Source organism: Akebia trifoliata, chromosome 2, assembly GCF_017979445.1.
Source record: "Akebia trifoliata isolate Shusen 1 chromosome 2, ASM1797944v1, whole genome shotgun sequence".
Taxonomy (NCBI): Eukaryota; Viridiplantae; Streptophyta; class Magnoliopsida; order Ranunculales; family Lardizabalaceae; genus Akebia; species Akebia trifoliata.
In genome coordinates this window covers 4,210,723-4,235,502 of record NC_141376.1, presented here as the reverse complement: position 1 = coordinate 4,235,502, position 24,780 = coordinate 4,210,723, and the positions used below count along the sequence as shown (strand labels likewise).

Genomic DNA, 24,780 nt, shown 5'->3' with positions numbered 1-24,780 from the left:
AGTGGATAGAGAATGACACTCATCACTTCCCATATTTAGGTGTAATTTTTATACCAAATATTTATTTTGTCATTATTATTTATGTATTTTAAGTATTTCACCAAGATTTATATAATGATAAACACGTTATTTTTTTAAATGGCAAAGTTATTGTTTTTATAGAGTAATAATTTTATTTATTTAACAATAGCAAATTCATGACTCAATAAATATGGTGATTTCGCCACTTTTCGTTACTTTTGAATTTTTCAAGTTGCCATCAAGCAAATATATTATTTAATGAAATCATTAACTCAACGAGGGCAAGAATTAAATACAATCACACCCCAAACTAAGTTGACACCTTCAAAAAATTTTGTGTTGCCATTGAGTAAGCCTACTTTCAAAGCTATCAATAACTCAATGGAGACAAGAATTAAACCCATATCCATGATATCATAACTCAACCCATACAATCAACTGGAGTCGGGATTTTTTTATGCCCCCATACGCCCTTTTGATGTGGCATGGGTTAGAACCATAGATTTTTCCCCTTGAGATACAAAACTGCACATCTCCATAAATACATGCAATTGTGTATTCCGAGGAGAGAAATCTATGGTTCTAGCACATGCCACACCGAGGGCGTGTGGCAGAGGGAGGCGTTATAAAATCATTATTCAACCAACTAAGCTAGTTGGCTTATTATAATTTTTTGTGTTGCCGTTGGATAAATATTTTTAATGAGACTAACTCAATAAGGGTGAGAATTGTATTAAATCTTTAGTATCATTGCTCAAGAACTTTACCAATTAAACTAATTCAACAGGGATAAGGATTTGAAATCAACTATATAGTGTCATTGATCACTCATAAACATTGCCAACTAATCTTTGAATTTGTCATTTTCGAAAAAGGAGAATTCAACACTATATTGGATCTTCACAAAATATCGAAAAAAGGTGTGTATAATAGTGCAAAATTTTACATTAAAATATATGAATGTTCTTAATGTGTGTTTGGTAACACTTCTGAAGTGTGAATGGAGGTGGTTGACTCTTAAAATTCAAATTTCAGAAACTGTATTTTCGTTTGTTTCGTTTTAGATTTCAGACTTTAGAATAAAATTCAAAAGTTTTGAATCAACAATGGAGGGACGCTGAATGAAACTTCTAAAATTTAAAATCTAATTTCCCGACTTCGGAATTTGGAAGTGTTACCAAACACAACCTTACTCATAACCAAGGGCTTAGATCCATACCTCAGTTGGGTTGAATCAATATTGAGGTCTTGGGTTAAGTCCGGCTTACTCATTAAAAAAAAAAAAAAAAAAAATTGAAAAAACCTCACGTGACCTTTTCGGCCGGTGTAATTGTAGAGACTCAGGTCCTCGAGATACATTGAAATCTTGGGGTTGGTGTCCAAAATTTCAGTAACCATATACAATTTGTACACATAGTTAGTATTTCCCTTCCTTGCTGGCCCATCACATACCATTACCCTGGAGCGGTGGAAGGCTGGAAGCACCTCTTAATCGCGAAGAATCACAGAGATAATAATACCTCTCTCTATCTTCTTCTCCTCCCATGGCCGCCCTCTTAGCTCGAAAGTCGATCCTCGCTCTTCGTGCACGACAGCTGGTAAGATCGTTTTCTCATTTCTCACTTAATATCGATTTCATCTCTGGCAGATCTTTGAAAACTCTAGATTTTTATTTTATTTTATTGTTCCATCTGTATTTGAAGCATTGTACATCTCTAAACACTATATCGGTTGCTTAAAAAACCCTAGTTTCTTTGTTGGTTTGAATTCGAGTTCACACCTCTCATCAACTTCTCAAAACCATAGATCGTTTGCTGAAAAACCTTGTTTCTACGTGAATTTAGATCTGAACTCACAACTTCAGTCGTTTTTATCTTAAAATCCGAGAAACTTATTTTAAATCGCATTTTACTAATGCCCAGAAAGAATTACTAACTTAATTCTCCCAAGTTTAGGGTACGAAGATTTTAAGAATTTAATTGCCTTGTCGTAAATTTTTGTTTAGTTTCTTAAATTTGCTGTAATATTTGCTTTATAGGAGTCCATGGATACTCTTTCCCCAACTGTGCTTCTCAGATGGGAAGAATTTTTTGGTTTACGTGACTATTGTGTTATTTTCGTTTTGACCTGCATTTCTAAGATAGTTTTTGGATTGCTCTGTCTAATCGGGGGCCCAGTTTCAGAATTAGATTATCGTAAATATTCCCATCACTCAAAGATTTCACAGTATAAGGGCTTCCAACATTTTGCTTTTTTATTTTATTAATTTTATTTTTTGAAATTTCTTTGTTATGGAATTTGCCTGTTAGTTATGCATTTTAAATTGTTTCTTGTCTGTAGGCTGGAGCAGGAAAAATTCTGCTAGACTCTCCTCATCATGGTTTACAATTCAGTCCACGCTCATTCTCTACCAAAAAAGGTTTGCATTGTTGTTCATTAATCTTTAGCATCTTTGTTCCAAATCATAATCCTAGGTTTTGGATGCTTGTGCTAGCACGCGTGTGTCTATAAACATGATCGCTGCCAAAAAAGGGATTTGTTCTCAAGAACAATGGTTTTGAAGCTTTCCTCTTTATTGTGAAAAATCTTTAGGCTAATGATTTTCTGACTCAGTATTATCACTCGGTCTGATGTGGCAAGGGCACAGAACTGTTGATTGGTTTGTTGTGTATCCTGAAGCATCCCGGAGAAACCGACCAACGGTTTTGTGCCCTTGCCACATCAGACCGAGTGAAAATACTCGATTCAGAAAATCACAACTCAAATTTTTATGTTTCTTTCTTCCATATGGATCAGCACACTTCAAATGAGAGAAACTTCCAAAGACCTCTACCTTTGTTTGAGAATGTATTCCCATATTGTCTTTTCCTAGAGGCTGCATACTGAGATGTTCTCAAATTTAATGAGTAAAGTATAGTTCGATGTGCAACTGTAAATGGAGGTTTTCATTCAACCATGAACTAGGAAATATTAACACCAAAGACGCATTCGCTTGAGTTAAGTGCAATGAGTAGATTTACTTTTTAACTAGCCATACTGGAAGTATATGATGAGCTTGATACTTATAAAAAATGTATTCGGTTGCTCATTTCTATCGTTTTGAGGAGTGATGTTCCCATAATATTTGCTTACGTCATCTTGATAATATATTTTTTTATAAGTAAAAGTTGACAATATTTACTCATTTGTGCATGATTTTGATTTGTTTAGGCAGCAGTGCTAGTACATTGTAATTTGAAGTAATAGTGAAAACTTGTCTCTGTTTGCTTTTTTCTAATTTTCACGAAGAGAAACTACTAAAGAGAACCCAATGTAAGATTCTCTCCTAATCCAATCATCGGCCATCTAAGGGTAGTACATAAATAATAAAATTAAAACAACGCTCTACCCAACATAAAAAGTGTGGAGTCGTGGACCACTAAAAACTAAATAGAAAACATTAAAAAAACCTAATTAAAATTGGCCCATGGGCCTGATGTCCCCATCATAGTTTCTTGTTTCCTATCCCCTTGAGTTCCGTCTATTACAGTGAGGGGCCTAACTGTCCCTTTACAAATAGCGTTTTTTATCAGGATATCTGTCATGGACACAAGTTTGAATTTGGACCACAGGAGGTCTAGTGTTATTCTCTCTGTGGATTTCTGTTATTTGTCTAGGGAGAGTGGAGATAATGTGTTTAACCTGCTCATCCATTGCTCTTTTGTTGCTTCAATCTGGTTCCTCTTCCTTTCCTTTTTCAATTTATGTTGGTGCTTTTTTTTTCCTATACTGGCCTTGTTTCAATGTTGGCAGTCACCTTTCGTTTCAAGAGAAAGGATTATTTGGAGTTCAACTTCTTTTGCTATTTTTTTGGGCAATCTAGAAGGAGAGGAATAAATTATTTTTTAAGGAAAGGAGAATTCTCTCTAGGAAGTGATCATATCTTTTTTAGGCATGTTATTTTATTGGTGTAGTTTAAGCGTTTCAAGAGACTCTTCTTTGAGGATTTCATGTTCAGCTGGGAATCTGTTTGTAAGCAGCATGATTAATTTGCTTAACTTGTTTCTTTGCTTTGACAGTGTGCCTCTCTTGTAGGTAGGTTTCTTGACTTCTGACTTTCTTTTCTAATATATTTATATTCGAAAAAAAAAAATGTATATGTAGTAGTCTGCACTTCCTAGCCAAGCTAGGGGATTCTAAAAGGTCTTGGCCTGGAAAACTCTAGAATATGCTAGAAATATAGAGTAGTGTGGAAGGATTTTAAAAATCTAGGCGATTCTTCAAGTTACCATGACTTGTACATATAAGTAATGGTCATGGAGCAATCTCGAGATAATTGCAGATTGGACCCAGCAAGTGTCTAGAATGTGTACATAAAGGTTGAGTTTTCGAGAAAGTTTTGTATCTGTTGGGACAGTCTTAACTGTTGATTTGAACTTCCCTAGTCGTATAAGGGTCCCTAGTCATATAAGGGCGAGAGTTCTATCAATCCCATCTGATTAGTAAGGAATGAAAGTTCCTTTCTTATTAGTTCCTTGAGTGTTCACTTCAATAAGTTCCTCAAGGCGTGTGGAACTCGTTGGATTCATTGGGGAAGGCTGACTTGAGATACATCAAGGTGTTAGCTCACTTGCTGCGCAAGCTCTATGCTTGAAGAGGCTAGGTCTGGAACAATTTGCAATTAAAATTCACTAGCGTACAAGAAATAAGGTGCACAGTTAACATGAAATTTAAAATTGTAACTATGTTAAAATTATTCAAACCTATGATTCAGATTGTTTGGGTCAAGATTTGATTGAAATTGTAGGATTCAAACCTATGATTTAGGTTGTTAAAAAACACTATGTTGTTGTTGGACATGGATATGGGCTAATGTGGTAAAAAAGCTCAATGACCTTAGAAAGTATGTCGTAATCATCATCGCCTTAGCGCAGCAACAACTATTTGGAGTTCTACCTTTCCATTCTGTGTAAATCCTAGTCTCACATCCTAGCATGAGCTTGAAAAAATGAATCAGGATTTATGTGCAAGGATTGGCAAAGATTCTTTGGCACTGTCCTGAATTATTCTTTTTCTTTCTTTCTTACAAGAAAGCTCTCCTAAACTTGTTTTCACACTTTATCAAGGCTTGACTACCCATGTAGAGGATGGATGTTGCAGACTTTTGCTTGTTCTTTTGCTAATAGTGGACTTCTTGCAAAAGCAAATATTTTCATGGTTTATGTTATATCGTTTATTCACCTGTCCTCTCTTCTGCAAACTGTAGAGGATGAGGAAAGAGAGCAGCTTGCGAGGGAAATCTCGAAGGACTGGAGTTCTGGTAATTTTCTCTATTTACTTGTTTGAAACCAACCATGTTGCAATTGGATTAGTTGTTTTCTTTTTTTATGTTTTGCTTCACATTCTTCAAAATGGAAGCATGATGCATGGTGGATTTGCAGTGTTCGAGCAAAGCATAAATACATTGTTTTTGACTGAAATGGTACGGGGTCTGATGCTGACACTGAAATACTTCTTTGAAAAAAAAGTTACTGTAAGTGTCTTCCTATACTCATGTACTTGCATTTGGATTATGATTTATCCTCTTTAGTAAAATTCTTCTATGAAGAGATTATTCACGTACTTGCATTGACGGATGATCTCGAATCACAAGAGTTTTACTGATTTTTACACAGATCAATTATCCATTTGAGAAGGGGCCGTTGAGCCCTCGTTTTCGCGGAGAACATGCTCTCAGGCGTTATCCAACTGGAGAGGAGCGCTGTATTGCATGTAAACTATGTGAAGCGGTGAGAATTCATATTCCCCTATTACTTTTTTACCATCAACACCATACATGAATTGCAAAAAACAGACTATGGGTGCCATTATCTGCCTTTCTGCCTGGGCACCTAAAAGGTGTCTTCTTTTAGTGATTTTGTACCAGATAGGACCCCTGTGTGAATCATTACCCAAGAATAGATTCAAGATTATCTGCTGACATAGGCATGCATGTGGGCTACCATGAATAATATAACTCAGTGGTATACATGCTACCAATGATATTGATATATAAATTACTTGTTTGTAACGGTTCAAAATTTTAGCTATGGGTTTCATATTATTGTCAGGATTCTATAAATAAATGCAAATGTAGAGAAGGTGAACAAAGGTTCTCTCTTAAAACTTGCGCAGCGTGTCTCATGCACAACCTCTTAACCTGTCTCATGGTTATTATTTTATGAGTTCATTTTGTGGTGGTACACATGACCCGTATGGGATGTCTACTTGTGTGATTCATCTTTACATAAATCAACAACTAATAATCCACAAATTGAAGTTTTTTGTTTTAACTTTTGCTCTCTGAGGTGCTTGTTAAGAGATTTGGACTAAAATTAAGTGGGTAGAAGAAGCCCCTTACAACTCTTTTATTTTTATTTTTTGGGCTTTTGGTTTTGTTACCAGATATGCCCGGCACAAGCAATCACAATTGAAGCTGAGGAACGAGAAGATGGAAGCCGTAGGACAACCAGGTACTGTGTTTTGCTTTGCCTTTGCAATCTTCTCCTTTTCTTTCTCATGTTTGGTTTTTCAGGTACGACATCGACATGACTAAGTGCATATACTGTGGATTCTGCCAAGAGGCATGCCCGGTTGATGCTATTGTCGAAGGACCTAACTTTGAATTTGCCACGGAAACTCACGAGGTAAATTTCCTCAACAAGAGCTTTAAATAGAATGACATTGTCATCAATAATAAAATGATCGGTAAGTCCTTGCACTCTTGCAGGAACTATTGTATGACAAGGAGAAACTGCTCGAGAATGGGGATAGATGGGAAACCGAGATTGCAGAGAACCTCAGATCCGAGAGCTTATACCGTTAATCACCCTGATGTTTATCCATTGGCATCAGTTAACTTGAGAGTGTAATAATAAAGAAGAGATCTGTTTGGGCACTTCCAAGAATTCTTATTTTGTCGCTGATGCTGATTTATTTTTCCCTTTTTGCAATTTTTTTAAGATCTCATCAACCAATAGTTCTTAATGATCAGAGGATTTGCAATATGAATCCATCTTAAGGATTTGCTGTTATTTTAAGATCCCAATCGAATGCTGTATTCTTGTTAAATGGATTAGACCTCTCGCCTTCCAAGTTAGGCAACATTGGTGATACTACCACTCCAAGCTGTGCTGTGTTAATTAGAGATCGTGGAGGATGTGAGAGGAGATATGTGGGTTGTGATTTACAGTGTACTCCTATACTGATAAAAAACGATTTGAATGCCTGATTTTTTCTTCTACCTCTAGTCAAGATCCACGATTTTTCTCTGTTTTTTTTTTCATTTTCATACAGTCTTCTACTTTTATGGTAAATTATATTTAATCTATGCAATCTTATCTTCAATTCATTATTTTCAGCCTTGCCTTAAAACCCTTGATTTGTTTTATCCAAAATTCTATTATCTTCTACTTCCGCAACTATATCAGAAAGTCATGAAATACAATCTTAAGGTAATTTTTTTTACCCATGAGTTAAAAATCACTGTTTTTGGAAAAGAAAAACAAGGTTTTAATTAGTTTTGAAAAAAAAAAAAAAACAAGGGTTTTGGCTACAAGTTAGCGATGAGGTTTTAAGGCATTTGATCCGATAAAATTTTGGATCAGCCCCAATCCAACACGATAAAACTCTCAACCGATCATTTTCCTTTTCTTAATACAAAATCCCCTCATTTCCTCTTACTTAAGAATGAGAATAAGTGAGATTTACATGACAGATCTAAGTGTTGCATTTTTATTATAAAAACTCTCTTAGAATTTTCTCAACTCCTTATTTTACGAAGTTAATTACCCTCCAAACCTTACTTTATCAAGTTTATTAGTTAGCAAACTTGGAGTCCAAAAACATGATCTGATGCGAGGGTACAAAGGACAAAATTCTAGGAGTTTTGAACAAAATCAACACCTTTTATGAGAAAAGGTTGGTAGATGAATTCTCCCAAAGCCCCATGAACCTTAGTCGGATCGGTTTTGGATTAGATGAAAATTTAATCGGATCGGATCTGGTTCATATTATAAAGATTTCGGATCGGTTACGGTTTGATACAGATCCATTACGGCTCAACCTTGTCTCAACATATTTTACTTTCTAGGGCAAACTAACGGCGGGATTTTACCGTGGAAGGGAAGAAGGGAAACTTGGCGCTCTTTGACCTCGGCGTACCCTAGTTTTCACTAAGTATTTAACTGTTCGCACTTGTATCAAAACCCTTGATTGATTTTCATTGAGGATTGGTTGAGGCCTTGTAGTGGAGAAAGGTTTTAAAGCAGTAGCATTGCTTGTTGGAACAAAAATGGCTGAAAAAGCCATTTTAGAGCACTTGGAATCGAAGGAGGAGATCCAAGATTCTGGGGATTTCTCCTCCGCAACCGGATTTGATCACAACGAGATCATCAACATCATCAAGAGCCTTCATGGCTTTAGACTCGTCGATGCTCAGGTGTTCCTATAAACCTTAGTTTCCATTTCAACCAACCCAATCTCACTTTTTTCAGTCTTTTTAAATATTAGTTCGTTATGGGTTCGCACAGGAAATTAAGAAGGAGAATTGGGTTCTCACTGATGAAGGGAAATTATATGCGGCGACAGGCTCACCAGAAGTTCAATTGTTCTCCGCTGTTCCGCCCGAAGGCATCTCTAGGGAAGAATTACAGGTAGAATCTTATATTCTGCAATGTTTTTGTATGAAATTTTATCAAATTCACTCAGATTTTCTGTAAAAATTGTTCCTTTTTTCATTATCGGTAGCTTAGTTCAAGAATCAGGCTCCAATGGAGACTCAAGAGTCGAGACGAGGCACTTTTTTTATAGAAAAAAATTGAATGATGTTTGATTGGTAGTTAATTTGTTGTTAGAAATATGGATGAAATTTGGTTTATTGCTGATGTGCAGAAAAAGGTTGATTCCTCGATTTACAAAATAGGTTGCCTCTATGCCTCAAAGAATAAATGGCTGGAGATAGGAAAGCAGTTGGTATCAAGAAAGGTAACATCATACTGAAGTCATGGATTTCTTATCTGTCTTCTGTTAGGAACTTTTTGTTTCTGACTTTTCCTAGTTTGGGAATTATATGTAACTGAACTTAGTTAGTTGAAGTGTTGTGTCTATTTATCTTATAATTGTAAGCTCCTATAAGGGATATTAGTAGAGGTCTGACCAATTGTTTGGTGGTGGGGTGCGTGCCTCTCGATTTCTATTATTTCCCCTGTTGGTTATCACATAAGAATGTTTTCATCCCTCTGCCTTATATTGTTTCATATCGAAAGATGAGCTATTGATTTGGGTCTTTTGGATATTTTGCGAATTTTTTGTTTTCTTAGTCTTGAGCCACAGCAGACTGCTTGGGTTCTTAAATGTTCATTTAGGTTCTTGTTACACTGCATATCTCACCAGATATGCAAGTGCATACATTTATACATAGTGTAAGTTGATGAGACTAACGAGTGAGTCATCTGGAAAGCTACATTGGGGTCCAATGACTTTAGAATAATTAGAACCAAGACAATGTATATGGATTGCAACTTTAGTCTTAACATCATGGGGAGAAATGAAAAAATAAAATAAAAAATTGACGGCCAATAAATACCTTGAAGCGATCATTTTTATTACCTTGGTTCTATTATCCATAAGGTTGGAGATATTAAGAGGTGGTTGTCCATAAGTGGAGGTGTGCTTTTAGAGTGTTGTGTCAGAATTAGACTAAAGGCAAAATTTTATTAAGATGATTTGCAAAGGTTATGTTTTATGGAGCTGAATGTATGGTAATCAAGAAACAAGAGTTGCAAAGGTTTAGTGTAACAATGAGGATGCTGAGATGGATGAGTGATAAAAATTGGGAAATGTTAAATTAGAAATAAATGCATTAGGTCATAAAAAGTAGGAGTAACCCCAATAGGCGATAAACTAAGGGAAAAATGGTTGAGATGATTTAATCATGTGCTAGAATGCTGACTAAAGCCCAACTAAAAGGAATGTGCGAGTTGAAGGTTGTAAGATAGTGAAAGGAAAAGAAAAAAGAAATGTGGATTGAGGTAGGAGAGTTGCTATGAACATAATAGAAGTAATAAAAGATACATACATACAGACACATATATATTCGTTCAGTTGGCCACCCCAAAGTTTTGGGATTAGGTTTTAATGATGATTGTGTAGATATTTACAACACAAAAAAAATAACTTGCTCGATGGCTTTGAATTGGTCTAAAAAAGAAGTTGAATACCACCTATGTAGAGATTTTTGGTGGGCATAGAGAGAGGGGTGGTGACGGTGGTAGTGGGTTGGAGAGAGACCAAAATTTGCATTAAAACATGGGGCCCAAATACAATTATTGGTTTTGATTTGTCTTTTTATTGTGGGCACCAAGTGGCCTTAAATTCTAGATTTTCCCTAAATATTTAGAACAATTTGCAAATTTAACAAGCTGGGTCTTTTTAATAAAGTTTGATAGAACTTCACTATAGATTTTTTGTGGTGTGATGTGTTCACTCAGTTCTGCATTATATGCCATGATTTTAATATGTTCTTCCTCTTCATAATTTACAACTTCATCATCTTTATTTTTTTTTAAAGGTGGAATGCGTGGAGGATCAAGTTAGAGATTTGCTTCTATGCATAAAAGATGGGAAGGTACATATTTGTCATACATTGGTTTTTTAATCTATAAAAGAAGAGTTTTTATTTGGTAGAAAGGAGCAAAGCAAATAGTAATGATACGTCAAGTCCCTAATGAGCAAGAACTTATTGGAGGCGGCGAATGTTTTCAAAGGTGTTTGAACTTAGGGTGAGGCTCTCAAAAAAGGTCTTGAGGCTTTACGAATTTTTGCTCCAAGTTTTCACCTTATTTTAGGGGAGTAAGAGATGTAAATTTTCTTCTATGTTTATTTCTTTTTCTTCTGATGGGTAAGCTGGACTTGAACCCATGACCTCAAAGTTGTCTTGCAATGTGTCAAACCCACTGAGCTATGGGTCTAAGCCCTCCATTTTTATTTCTTGTGTTAGTACATAATAGTCATTATGTTATTCCATGTCTTATGATGTTGTGAATTTAATTGTTATTCCAGGTCATTGATCCAGAACATATCAACGCTTTCAAGAGAAGAAAGCTGATTGCTTTGCAGTAAAGATCCGTTGTTGCATTTTCAGTTTGCTTTTATATTATCCATGATCATTATTTGAACATTTTGCTAAATAAAGTAGGCATTTGTTAGTGTTACGTTGGTACTTCTATTTTGAGGCTTTTTGACGTGCTGATACTTGTTGGCACTTGGACACTCCTCAACACGGCACAGCACAACATTTATGGAAATGTTTATAGAGAAAAACTTAATATCATCAAAGTATCTCAATTTGATGCTATAAAATGAATTCTTCTTTTAGAAAAAAACAGTAAAGTATCACTATATATAAATAAAAATGTTTTGGTCCCTAAAAAGCTCCTTCTATGATATCAAATAATATATGTTAGGTGTTTATGTACCTAGCTTAACTTTTTTACCTATAAAAAAAAGTTTAAACTTTTCAGCTTTCCATCAAGTACGTTTTTCAATCTGATTTGTTAGATTTCTCTGTAGTTTTGTTTCATTTATAGATGTTTCATATCATCATATCACACAATTTGCGTATCTTATTCATTTTTTCTTCTTCCATTGTGCTATCTCTATTTTGAGGAATAATAGTGCTCATGCAAGCATGATCTCTAAAGTAGTTTTTGGATTGTATCCGCTCAATGTTTATTACATATATACTTTTTATATGGTTGTGTCATCTTACTCAAATTTTTAGAAGTTGGTGTGCCAAACACATGTCAACACCTTGACCCTTTGGCACCTGTGCCACGCATCTAGGTAACACCAGTTGGGTCTTTACATATCTAGTTTGAGTAGTCTTGTGCGGACGCATCTGTATATGCTGTTCTCCTTATTCTCTGCTTTGTATAGGACATGGAATGGCTACTCATTACGAAAAGGCCCAAATTTCACTCTAGAAAGGAAGAAGCTTGTTACTGACTTCACTCGGGAGCATCTGCAAAGGTATTCCTTATTATTTATGAAAACAATTATATTGTTTATATGTTTTCTCTGCGACACTTATCTATGTTTCTCGATTCCCAATGGTTAGATCCATAAAGCATAGACAGTCTTATTTGTTGCTTGATAAATTCCTTTTAATTTGATTGTGCACCTCCACTTTAACCACCTTGTAAGCAACAAAACAAGAAAGTTGGTGTTATTCAATAATTCATGCGATGTGGATCCATTCCAAAGTCCCCTCATTCAAAATGTCAAAGTGGTGGGATGATTCCTTTTATGTCCAGGTCCAATACTTCAATAAGTTGTGAAACACACATACACACACACACACACACATATAGAAAAGAAACCTCATTGTACCCATTTACCCGATCAATTTTATTTAAAAAGAAAGAAACCCTACATAGGGCAAAAGCCCAAGTTGATTTGGATAATCCTAGGACTTTGGCCCTAATTTATAACACATTTTGTGGTTACAGTCTTTTGTTGGAGAGTGATCTATTTAGGTCCCCCCCTCTGCAAACTGTGATTATAAAATTCCGAAGATTTTGGTACTAAAATGCTCAAATCCTTAAAATCGTAGTTTGATCTGTATGTGTGTTTGGAAAAGGTGCATCATACTCTCGGAAACACGCATAATACTCATACTAAGAAAACATCCACATGTGGAGTTGTTTGTACTTGCACTGGTTTGTTGTGCTGACAGTTGTTATTTGATTCCATGTGTCTTGCAGGGGTGACTGGAAGAACTTAGAGTTGAAAGAGTATAACTTCAACGCTAAAGCGTTGTCCCCAGATGGTGGCCATCTTCATCCTTTGCTCAAGGCATGGATTTGTTCCTTTTTTTCCTTCTCTACTTCATGTTTATTGAACCTTAAAGCATGGAAATATACCTTTTTGTTCCATTTGATATGTCGCAATTGTTGTAGGACTCTACATTTTATCTTAGGAAAGTTCTTTCTGCAGCAATTTCAATGTTGTTTGATGTTACAATGCAAAAAATTATAGTACAGAATAGTGCTCCTATTTCTATGGTTCCTGAACTAGTACATAGCTTTCTTTTTTGAATGGTTATAAGCTACAACACCATAATACCAACTAAGAGGTAGTTAAACCAACATTAAGGCAGGGCATAGTCCTAGCTTGCAGAATATCCTATTGGCTATGGAAACTTGGGAGAGGACCATTCAGATTATTGACATAAGTTCATAGAGTCCCTGGATGATTAACATTGGATCCAGAGCCATGATGAAAATGTTGAGAAGGGCTACAAATCACCTATTGTTGTGATGATTGGGGAATAGGGCATAGGCCAAACATCATGTACACCAAACCGCACAACACGTAAAGAAGCTTTCTTGTGCATCATGCATCCCATACTCCCAATATTTGATCAGTTTGTTTATCTTTTATGAACTGGTTTGAAGTTCCTGCTAGTGATTTTAAACCCATACTTTTGTTTTAAATTATCCCACTCAATGTTCTCACATGTTGAGGCATGAGGCAAGCGGCAAGGTGGTTGACTGGTCAATGCCTCGAGGCATAAGCATCTCATTGCATGATATTTGAATATACACAATTAATATTAAAAAATAAAAATAAAAATAAAAATATTCCAAATTTCAAGTTTTAAATCCACATTGGAATTCCAAGTTTGGTTCCCGTGCATTAATAATAATATAAACAATTTTTTTTCAATAACTTTCGCGGCATAATACTAAATAATACAGAAAGTTATTCACCAATCAAATCAATTCAATGATTTTGTTTACGAATATTACTATTCTGTATTCGAATATATTTCTAAGTGTTCTCCAATTATGTTGCAGGCCAACATCAACAAAGAAATAGGAGAAAAGAAGAAAAAAATAAATAAATGAGAGGTTAATCTTCAAAAAAATAGAAAAAAATAGAAAAATTAACGTGTTGTGTATGCCTCAGCCAAAAGAAAAGTATACACCGAGCCATGCCTCACACTAAGAGATATGTCTTTTGGGTGTCTAGTGATCTGAGGCGTTTCCTCAGCTGTTTTTCTGTTTCATCCTTACTATACCTTAGGGTGTTTCTAAGGTGCGCCTCAAGGTGTAAGCCTCATACGCCTTCAAAAACATTGATCCCATGTGAAGAAATTTAGTCTGGGTATTTCAATGTAGCTTCAATAGTCATTTAATTCTTCTTTTTAATAGTTCTTTCAATGTTTTATTTATTTATTTTATATTTAATGATTCTGAGCTTTGTTGTCAGGTACGGGAGCGATTCAAGAATATCTTCATTGAAATGGGGTAAGATGTGATCTCAATTTGTAATAAACTATCTGTATTTACCATCTCTGAGTAACCCTTTACAAACTTGTGGTTCCGGACCTTGGTTGCTTTTTGCAGTTTTGAGGAGATGCCAACAAATAACTATGTTGAGAGCAGGTATCAAATCTTGACATCATTTCTATACACTTGAAAGTTGCATTACTGCTGTGATTTTATCTGGCATTTTTGGTTAATATCGGAATTTGGAACTACTTTTAGCTTAGTCCCATTGTTCATAAGATCATTGTGGAGCTAATTTATGAAATGTGGGAGGACTTAGTGTGTCTATAAGGAGAAAAAAAAACTGCTAGGAGTTTGTCTGTCTGTAAATTGTTTACAGTAATCAGCTAAGTCGCATTAATACTTATGAGCTTTGTTGTCTTGGATTGCAGTTCATTTTTTAATTTTTTTTTCTGCTTTGCTTTGCAGTTTTTGGAATTTTGACGCACTCTTCCAGCCACAGCAACACCCTGCTCGTGATTCACATGATACCTTCTTTTTACAAGGTTAGTTAAACCTTGGCAACTGTCTTGGTAACTCTGCCACTTTTTGCATTTTTCTGATTGTTTATTACTTGGATGTTTCTATTTACAGTTCCTTCCAGTACAAGGACGCTGCCCGAAGATTATGTTGAGAGGGTGAAACGTGTTCATGAGTCGGGGGGTTATGGCTCTAGAGGGTATGTTATTTCATATTCTGGTTTTTGTACATCAATAGGTGTCTAAAAGAAGTTTCTTCTCCCTGTAGATATGAATATGAATGGAAAAGGGAGGAAGCGGATAAAAACGTGCTCCGGACCCATACGACAGCTGTTTCCACCAGGATGCTTTACTTGCTTGCACAGGTACAATTGCCCTCAGGTCCACAGCATGTAGGATAGTTTAAATACTAATGCAGAAGTTAGGATTAATATTTATCTTTATTGTGACAGAGGTACATAATATTCTCCAAAATGGACCTTTTGGAAGCTAACTGGTTGCAGAATCTTAATTATGATCAAACCCAATAATGCTTAAAGCTTTGGCGGAATTGCTTATTTCTGGACATACACACTATTCTGAAACAATTGACATGGATGTTGGAGGTTTCACTTTGACCTACTTGTGGCCTTTGTGCTTCTGCATGATGCAGAGCTCATGACTGATTTGTGCAATTGTGGTCTCTGTCTTGTTCTTTTTCATGGTTGTATCTTTGTTTCAGTTTGGTCATCTGACTCATCTCAACCAGGCCTTCCTTTTCTAGTAAAATTTTACATCTATAAAAAAAATGCTTGTTTACCTTGACGCCATGGTATGGTCCATATACCTTTGTGCTTCATTATAACATAGTTCAAATTGAGGACTGCCTATGTCATTTTTTAGGATGACAAGTCTGTGCTACACACTCCACTTTCTGCTACTTCCTAAAGCTACAACCTGCCAAGTTGTTTCAAATAGGAAAATTGAACTCAATTAGGCCTGCATCCCAGTTGACTTGAAAATTTGAAAAGTTCTCAGTTGATGTTTTTTCCCCTCATAGTCAATCATATTTCTCAGATTCATCAATGAATACGTGATACCTCTTGGATCTACGCTTTTTTTATATTAAATAAAATAATAACTTTATGTTGTCTTGGAAACTTTTATTTATACCCTGTGATATTTTTGGATAGGCTTTTCAGACGAACATCTATTTTTTTATCATCATTCTCTTTTGGCTGTGAAGATATCGTGATGCGGATTCTAATTAGCTGATTTTTATTCTCAGAAACCTTTTAGCCCACGAAGGTACTTCTCTATAGATCGTGTTTTCCGAAATGAAGCTGTAGATCGAACTCATCTTGCTGAGTTCCACCAGATTGAAGGTATCTATCCATGTTATTAAGCTTATTATAAATCTTGTTACAATGAAAAAGGCATTCTTGAATATTCGTAATGTTTATGTGGGCATTTGGTCTTAGACTCACGTAGCCAATTAAAAAAATGGGTAGCCAGCAAAAAATGATTTTCTTTGGTCTGCCCAGTACATTGTGCTTCAACCTTGGGGTTGCGGGTTTGATCCCAGCTTACCCACCCAAAAAAGATGTTTTCCTATTCTTGATTTTTGCATCATGGATCCATTTAAATTCTGTCTCTGGTCTCAGGTGTGGTATGCGATCGAGGGCTTACTCTTGGTGACTTGATGGGTGTCTTGCATGACTTCTTTATGAGGCTGGGTAATGCATAACTCTTTTCACTTAAATATTTGCTCCATTAAAAAGAAAATATTGAAAACAAAGTTTCCAACTACTGAAATATTTTAGAATTTTTGAAAACTGTGGGAAACACATGTGTTGCACCAGTAGGGATTGGTTGTCAGGAAATACCCTGAAGAAACCATTTTCGTTATCTTGGTTATATCATCCACAAGGATGGAGAGATTGTGGAGGATTTTGCCATTAGAATTAGAGTTAGGTGGTCAAAGTGGAGGTGCGTTATTGGAATGCTGCGACCGACGCATACCTATCAAATTAAAGGGAAATTTTTATAAGAATTTAGAAAGATTGGCTGTGTTTCGTGTAGTGGAATATTGTGTGATCAAGAGAACATAAATAAATGAGATGAGGATGTTTAGATGGATAAGTGGAAAGACTAATAAAGATAAAATCAAAATTGAACACATTTGTAAAATACGAGTACCCCATAGGTGATAAACAAAGGATGCCCCCAATTTTTTGGGATAAGGCTTTGATAATGATGATAGTTGATTGAGATGGAATGTTCATGTTTAATGAAGACGCCTATTAGAAGGAACATGCAGATTGAAGGTTTCAAAAGGATGAGAAGAAGACCAAAAGAGGATGTGATGGCTTTAGATTAAAGTGAATGGAGGAGAATCTGTTCAACCAACTCTAGATATTTTGAATAAGCATTAATAACAATGAGAAAATAAACATGAAAAGACATTTGAACTCATAATACAATAATCAACCATTGGTATAGCAAACACAGAAACAATAGCAATTAATGGTTTAAAGCCCCGGGTCTCTAGCTATATCTCAAATAGTTGAAAGTTGAGATATCTCAACCAGGAGGATCTGATATGAATGGCCAAAAACAAACTGTCAAAAATCCCAAATGCATTTTTTCGTTATTCATGAGGTGAAGATGTCACATCAAATGCTTCTGTGGGTCATTTCATGATGAAATGATACTTTGAACCATGATATCTCCAAGATATGCTAATGATAGTGGCTAAAAATCTTTAGATCCTGAGAGCTAGATTTATGCATTTAAATTTCAATGAGCCTGAATCCATTTGCAGGGATTCACTAAAAACTACAAATATATTGTCAAATAAGAGTTTTATTACGTTTTCTTTATTTTTTACGATTTTAAAACATCCATAACCAAAAAAAAAAAAAAAAAATCATAACTAGAAGTTATTGTTCATTAAAAAAAAACATAAAATAAGCCTAGAATGCGCCTTGCAATAAATATCAAAAGTAGGTATTGAACATTATATTTTAAAAAAATGAAGGAGAAGTTCACTTATAATGGCTTGTGAATTTTGTGGTAAAAGAAGCAGCTGAGAACTTTAGGCTTTGTCGGAGGATGATTAAAATGGCTTCAATTTAAATAACTATATTGATCTAAAGAACGTTGAAAAAGCTGGTATATTTTACTGAAAATAAAACTAACTACTAAATTGATTTTGGTTCAAAAGATGGGTGCAAGGGATTTATTAGCTTGAAAATTGGTTTTTTAGGTTCAGTTGAGTGTCTTCGTACAATTGAACCACTTTTTGTCATTTATTATTGGTATTGAACATTTTCGTGAACAGTGCCAAGTAGTGTATAGTTTTATTAGATTTTGATGATTCTCAAACTACTACTGATTTTTATATAAAATTATACTGCTAGTGATATTTCATGTCATTATGTTTATTTTCAAATTAAATTGTATAATTAACTCATTAATAATTTGGTTGAACTTATATTTCTGTAAGTGTGCCTAAAAATGTGAACACTTTTCTGCGTTCAAGGAAATTAAACAGGATATATTTACTTAATTTTTTTATTTTTAATAAAAATAAGAATGCTAAGAGGATGAAAGAGATTTATGCGGGATATTACTATATTGTTAGACCAAAACAACCAACATTACAAAAATTAATTATGACAGCGTTACATACTGATTAATTAATTTCCTTCCATCTCATGTGCTCAGGTATGTCAAAGTTGCGGTTCAAACCCACTTACAACCCATATACTGAACCCAGCATGGAAATTTATAGGTAATAGTCTTGCTTGTATGCATCAAGCACTTCCTGGTACATGCTTCGGCCTAGTTAGCAATCTGAACGTAACACATACATCTCTTTTTATGTGGTCAGTTATCATGAAGGCTTTAAGAAATGGGTAGAGGTTGGGAATTCTGGCATGTTTAGGCCTGAAATGCTTCTTCCAATGGGGCTCCCTGAAGATGTTACTGCGATTGCGTGGGGCCTTTCCCTTGAAAGGTAAGCAATCCTACCTTATATATTTTTTTTTTCATTTATAAAAATTATTTATTTAAATTCGTTGTTTAGCTTTCCAATTACATCATGGAGAATATTGATTTCTTTTGTTTCTTGGTGAACCAGACCCACCATGATATTGTATGGAATTGATAACATACGGGATCTCTTTGGACCTAAGGTACGACTGTAATTCCTGCTTTTATTCGAAGTGGTTGAAGACTGCGGCATACAGTACTCATGAAGATTAATTTTTTTGTGCAGGTGGATCTTAGTCTCATCAAGAGAAACCCAATATGTCGCCTGGGGATTGATTAGATTCCCCCCTATATATCATGCATTCTTCATTTTCATTCCATATCAAATACCTTAATTTCAGCCCAGGTGAAACTGGTGTTTGTTAATTATTTGGAAGTGTTTGACCTTTAAAAGAGGGTTTTTGATGATTTATAGTGAAATTTTGCTCAAACTAATGACCCTGGCAATGAAATTCCACCTTAAAATAAAATGTGTTTTTTTTCTTATATTTAAATTTTAATGTATTTAACTTATTCAAGTTTATCTTCAATCTTTTCTCAAGAAATTCTTGTTTTTTCAAGTCAAAAATCATCAAATCTTCATGTTATCATATCTTGTTAGACGATGTGAAAATATATATCTTTGATATTGAAGATAAAGGATTGTTCGGTGAAAATGAATAATGATGAGAGATGCTATTGGCACCCCAACCTTTACTTATCACACCCCAAGTAAAATGAAAAAAAAATAAAATAAAGTCTATGATTAAGAACAAGGAAAAGTTGGGGTGCCAACAGAAACTCTTTTTTTGTTTTTTGTATTTTTTTGGTTTAGAGTTCTATTTGCCAGATTTAAAATTTTATGAGCCAAATCCTAATTGTAAACTACTGTTGCAGTCGTTAAAATGTGTTTTTATAATGCTTTGTAATGTTGAGGTACTAACTTGAACCAAACTTTTTGCAATGTTCAAATGGTGTGTTACAATCCATGGTTTAAGAAATAGAATTTGGGTTGTAATAGTAAAAATTGGGATCCCAATAGCAGCTCTCATGATTTTATTGTAAGAGGTTGAATATCAGAGCATTTAGGCTATTGTCTACTAGTTTTCGAAAAAGAGCATGACTAAAGAATCATAGTTTTTATATTGAAAATTATTATCATCATCATCATCAAATGGTTGTAATCATTTACTTAAATTTGATTTGAATTTTGAAAAAACTGATTCTCAAACAATTGGGAATTTGGAGTTAAACAGTTTCTTTTTTTTGCAAATGGTTTGTAATAATCATTCAGACATTTCTTCCGAATTTAGATGGTTTGTAAAATAATTTTTTATTTTTAATGCAGTTAACGGGGAAAGTGTATAATTAGGTTATTCGAATATTTTTACTTATTTATTTAATAATTTATGACACAGTTAATGTAAAAGGTCCTATGGTCTAGTGGTTAGGACATTGGACTCTGAATCCAGTAACCCGAGTTCAAATCTCGGTAGGACCTCTTTTACACAAAAAAAAATAAATAAATAAAAAATGGCATTCTACTGAAACTGGGTGTATAAATCCTTTTTTCAATTACATTTACTCAAGCGAGCTTCGTCTTTGCTTTCCATCTTCTTGTGCTATGCAGACATCTTCTCTTTTATCTTCCACCACTTAACACGAATCTTGAGATAGACACGTGATAAAGTTTGTATACTTTTTTATCTTACAATGCAACCACTACTTAATACGAATCTCGAGATAGACACATGATAAAATTTGGATAGGATTTTATGTAATTAGGGAAGAATCCCAATTTGAAAGGATTCTTCTCTAATTGATAATTATTTTATTCGATAGGAATAAAAATGATATTTTCAACGTAATTAGAATTAAGATAATAATTTTCTATTTAAAGAGGACTAAGGTCATTATAAAAAGGGTAGGAAAGAGGAGATGGACTGAGGAAAGGAGGTAATGTAAAATCGGATTTATAGTGAAACGATTTCTCAAATCCGTGATTGTAGGCACGTTTGCCGAACCACATAATTTTTTTTTGTGTTCTTTCTCTTTTTCATTATTTATTTATTTATTATTCTTATGATTTATTGATGAAATGAAATTGCTTCAAATCAGATCTCGAGATTAATCACAAATTTGACCTACACATGCACTAATGCAAAAGGGGCAATTGTTGGTAAAGGTGCTTCATGATGAGTGTTTATTTTCTCCAAGATCCAAGCCTTAGAAACCGAATGCTGATATTGTAAAACTTATTAAATTTTTTTTTTCCCACTTGTGAAAAGATCAAATTTCAGTTTTGATTTTAATTTTGACAATGTTATTGCCTCCTGTCTCATTTAGTGGCCACGGATTTTTCAAGTATACACTACAGGAATGTATCATGCATTGGATTTGCCATTGAATGCAACATAGCAGGTAAATGATTTGTAATCTTTTACAGTGTCTGATCACTTATTTGTAATATTGTGGTTTTCAAGTTTAGAACGGGCAACACATGGGAAGCTGCCAGTTAGTTTAGTTGGTAAAGTGTTGAACAATTATAATTGTCGATACAAATAGACCTGGATTCAAATCCCAAATTACTAGTCTTATTAAAAATAACTTTACCTGTACAACCAAGGTAAAAAAATTCGGATTCAGTTATTATCTGGTGAGGGGTCAACTCGGTTAATTCAGATAAATTTTGAAAGAAGTTCAGGAATTATGTGTAATCTTTTATTCTTTAGGTTTATTTAGAAAGAAATCCCTGTGGATGCTGTGGAGGCTATTTTTCCGAAAAAATAACATGTGACAATCTCGAAGAAACTTAGTCGAACGTCTGAAGTATAAGATAACTTAGTCGAACACCTGAATTACAAGACAATTTAATTGAACGTCCGAATTAACAGAGAATGAGAATAAAGACCAGATTTGCCTTTAACCGAGCTTCGAGGGTATATAGATAAAGTTCGAGAGTTACAAATCCCATAAAATAAGGAATACAATTGTATTTGCGGAAATCAAGGCAAATCCATAGGATGTAACCGTTCAAAAGAAAATCAAAAAGAAAATCTAGAAAGATCTAAGGGAGGAAACCCCTATAAATACGTAGGTGCAAGGTACTGAAAGATATGCAATATCTCTCTAAAAACACCCTACTCAACTTCTTATATTAAAAATCCTGACTTGAGCGTCATAGTGATGTTGTTGTAAGGACACCTAAGAGCACACGAAGACGAGAATTCTTTTATCAATGAGAATCATGAGGTAGTGCAAGTTTTTGCATCTACAGATGCTAAAGTTAAAAGTCGATTTAATTAAACTTATTATATTAATTGGTGAATTCCTGATTTATCTGGTGGCTAAAAAATTTGTGATTAATCGCCGTTTAGTTTGACGCACTCCCAAATCTGTGAATAATTATGGATTTCAGCCAATTACAACATCAAAAAATTTAATGAGAAAAAGGAGAGGGTAAACACAATGATATTCTAATCATATAATTATAAACTAGTAGGTATGCACTTGGACCATGAAGTACCAGAATCACAATACTTAAATCTCTAATTAGAATTTTGTGTCTAAATTTTATAATCAGTTAAGGAATAATTAACAATAAAACTCATTTGAAACGTCCCTTTGTACTTTCTGATCCATCCATTTTACATTTAAAAAAAATAGAAATAGTTATTAAAAATAAGATTTCTCTAAAAACAAATGTTGGCTTAAGTTGATAGCTAATTGATTGAGAATTGAAAGCATCCCTCGTATTATAATATGCAACTTTTAGCTCATGAGTTCGTGCCCAGCTCACTTCATCACAAAGGCCCTAAAGATTTCCACATAAATTCAAAGAAAAGACACTTAAATAATGGACCAACGCCAAACACCAAACACTATTACACCAAACAACTAACAGTGGAGGAATTGCAACACGTGTCAACTCCATTCAGATGCATACGTATGCATTTATTCCAAGTTCATTACTTGACACTTTTATTTTACCTAATAAAACAGGAACATATTCACCACATAAATAACCACGAAATTACCGAAATACCCTCTCTCTGAAAAGACCCGAAGCAATTTCTACCGTATAAAATATGAAAGTCGCCCAATTTTGTTTCGACGCTAGGGGCATTTTGGTAATTAGCGGTTCAAGGTTCATGTCACACTCTTACTGAGTGGCAAGTGGCAGAGTAGAAATCCTCCGCGGCTTAGGCGACAATCCCAAATCGCCGTCTCCGATCGCGGCGACTCTCTTCTTGAAGATCACCATTACCGTACAGTTAACAGTACGGACGTCGACGACATCGGAGAATTTTAGATACGAAGCTACCGGAGCGGTCGCCTTCATCATTGCTGACGCCGGAAAACGACCAGATACTCGTCGTAAAACCACGCCGACATGTCCCGGCCTCAGAACTCTCTCCATTTCCAACATCATCCTCGCCGGAACCCTAACTCCATCGATCAGAGCAGTTGAAAAAACGAAATCAAACGATCCGTCCTTGAACGGAAGTTCATATATATCCCCTCGCCGTACCAACGACGAGCACGGTTTCCGATCCACACCAATTGCATCAGTAAACCCTAATTTCCTCATAACCATCACCGCTCTCACAGAATCTCGACCGACAGAGAGCGCTTTGTGACCATGGATGAGCCAATTTCCTTGCATTAGGTCCTGAAACCCTGCGCGGAGATCTGATACGTTCATGCGACGATTAACGGTTTGAAAGGTCCAGGAATGATCACATCCGTCAATTGGATAGACGAAATTGAAACAAGGGATCAAGGCCATAGCTGCGGCTAAGAAGAAGATCTTGACGAGTAGGGTTTTGAAGGTGTAGTTCTGGTAAATGAGTTTAAGCATATAGAGCTTTAATTCCATCGTTAATTCCCTTGTTTTAAATCTTAAAACTCGAGTTTTTTTCAGGAAAAAGAAAGAGATGATCAAAAGAACAAAAATTATCACAGAGAGAGGGTTAGGATTAGGGTTTTAGCGAGTGCAGAACCTTGAGGAGGTGTGATTTCCACCCACGAGGAGACCCTGAGACTTTTGGAATCGAAGCCATACACGGAACGGGATGCGTATCGGGTGCGTTACATATCGGTGTCGAGCCATTGATGAGATCTGGAGTTACATTCGCACCTACATTTGGAAGAAGAGACGAATGGATCCAATGGGAGATGAAAGACGAACTGGCGAAGCCGATCACTTTTTATTTGCGTTTTTGTCAGCTTTGTCTGTAAGGGAACGTGAGCATTAATATAGTTTCTCTAACACTCCTCACTTTTCTTAAAATAACGAATTTGCCATCATGTAGAGATTCTATTTAGTGAGATGTATTTTATAAAATGTGAGGGTATTTCGGTAATGTTGAGTATCAGAACAGCCAAGTACAGTTGGCAAGTTCAGTAAATTTGGAACTAATCTCACGGTAGAGCAGAAAACCTTAGATCTTTTTCTTGAGATACGATTTTATACACTCGAGGATAATTGTAGGTTGGTCCGAATGTTATTTTGAGTCATTGTAGCAATACTCATCTCGCAGATAATACAATTTCATACTTAAATTCGACTTTACTGTGATTAGAATTCATCAAAGGTTTGATACCATTTCCTTTAAATGAAGGCACATAATAAATTTAAAAAAGCATAGTTAAGAAATTGGCAATCATATGGGAAAATTTTCATCTCGAGAATGTTACTTTTTCACAAATCATCTTTCTTAATATGAGTTTTCGGGGCATGTTTGTTAGAAAAAGAAAATACATCTTTATCTTAAAATAAGGTCTAAAGAGGAAATTTAGCGGTGCATTAGATTTAATGCATCTCTAATGATCCATGATACATTAGATTAAATTTTTGGTTAAATTGAAGATGTGACTAGATCTTTTCTAAAATTCACTGGAAATCAATGCAC

General features: G+C 35.0%; 3 protein-coding genes and 1 non-coding gene across 4 annotated transcripts; 3 read left to right on the top strand and 1 right to left on the bottom strand.

Moving 5' to 3' along the window:
• The first annotated feature begins 1,459 nt into the window (after positions 1-1,459).
• On the top strand, positions 1,460-7,073 carry LOC147408922 (uncharacterized). The gene is made up of 8 exons (XM_086423708.1): positions 1,460-1,619; positions 2,362-2,440; positions 5,267-5,320; positions 5,442-5,533; positions 5,676-5,789; positions 6,445-6,512; positions 6,575-6,686; positions 6,770-7,073. Exons 1-8 carry the CDS (start codon positions 1,566-1,568, stop codon positions 6,863-6,865), a joined length of 669 nt encoding a protein of 222 aa, XP_086279834.1. The 5' UTR covers positions 1,460-1,565; the 3' UTR covers positions 6,866-7,073.
• A 1,074-nt stretch (positions 7,074-8,147) lies between these two features.
• On the top strand, positions 8,148-19,372 carry LOC147408921 (phenylalanyl-tRNA synthetase, putative / phenylalanine-tRNA ligase). The gene is made up of 18 exons (XM_086423698.1): positions 8,148-8,479; positions 8,571-8,693; positions 8,932-9,024; positions 10,610-10,666; positions 11,101-11,156; positions 11,977-12,069; positions 12,804-12,894; positions 14,314-14,351; positions 14,451-14,489; positions 14,802-14,878; positions 14,967-15,051; positions 15,120-15,216; positions 16,119-16,215; positions 16,495-16,566; positions 18,560-18,626; positions 18,726-18,851; positions 18,975-19,029; positions 19,113-19,372. The coding sequence occupies exons 1-18, from the start codon at positions 8,333-8,335 to the stop codon at positions 19,164-19,166; spliced, it is 1,467 nt and encodes a 488-aa protein (XP_086279824.1). The 5' UTR covers positions 8,148-8,332; the 3' UTR covers positions 19,167-19,372.
• A 922-nt stretch (positions 19,373-20,294) lies between these two features.
• TRNAQ-CUG (transfer RNA glutamine (anticodon CUG)) lies at positions 20,295-20,366 on the top strand. The gene has a single exon. It is a non-coding gene; the product is annotated as a tRNA-Gln (tRNA).
• Positions 20,367-22,664: 2,298 nt separating this feature from the next.
• LOC147408919 (uncharacterized) lies at positions 22,665-24,156 on the bottom strand. Its single transcript, XM_086423686.1, has one exon. The coding sequence runs from the start codon at positions 23,742-23,744 to the stop codon at positions 23,028-23,030; it is 717 nt and encodes a 238-aa protein (XP_086279812.1). The 5' UTR covers positions 23,745-24,156; the 3' UTR covers positions 22,665-23,027.
• Positions 24,157-24,780: the final 624 nt, after the last annotated feature.

Bases quoted from the DNA above. Each gene is read 5' to 3' on its own strand.
- LOC147408919 (XM_086423686.1), bottom strand. From the start codon at position 23,744: ATGGAATTAAAGCTCTATATGCTTAAACTCATTTACCAGAACTACACC.
- LOC147408921 (XM_086423698.1), top strand. From the start codon at position 8,333: ATGGCTGAAAAAGCCATTTTAGAGCACTTGGAATCGAAGGAGGAGATC. The intron at 11,157-11,976 runs GTAAAGATCCGT...TGCTTTGTATAG, and splicing joins AGAAAGCTGATTGCTTTGCA to GACATGGAATGGCTACTCAT. The intron at 15,217-16,118 runs GTACAATTGCCC...TTTTATTCTCAG, and splicing joins TGCTTTACTTGCTTGCACAG to AAACCTTTTAGCCCACGAAG.
- LOC147408922 (XM_086423708.1), top strand. From the start codon at position 1,566: ATGGCCGCCCTCTTAGCTCGAAAGTCGATCCTCGCTCTTCGTGCACGA. The intron at 1,620-2,361 runs GTAAGATCGTTT...TCTTGTCTGTAG, and splicing joins CTCTTCGTGCACGACAGCTG to GCTGGAGCAGGAAAAATTCT. The intron at 5,534-5,675 runs GTAAGTGTCTTC...ATTTTTACACAG, and splicing joins TCTTTGAAAAAAAAGTTACT to ATCAATTATCCATTTGAGAA.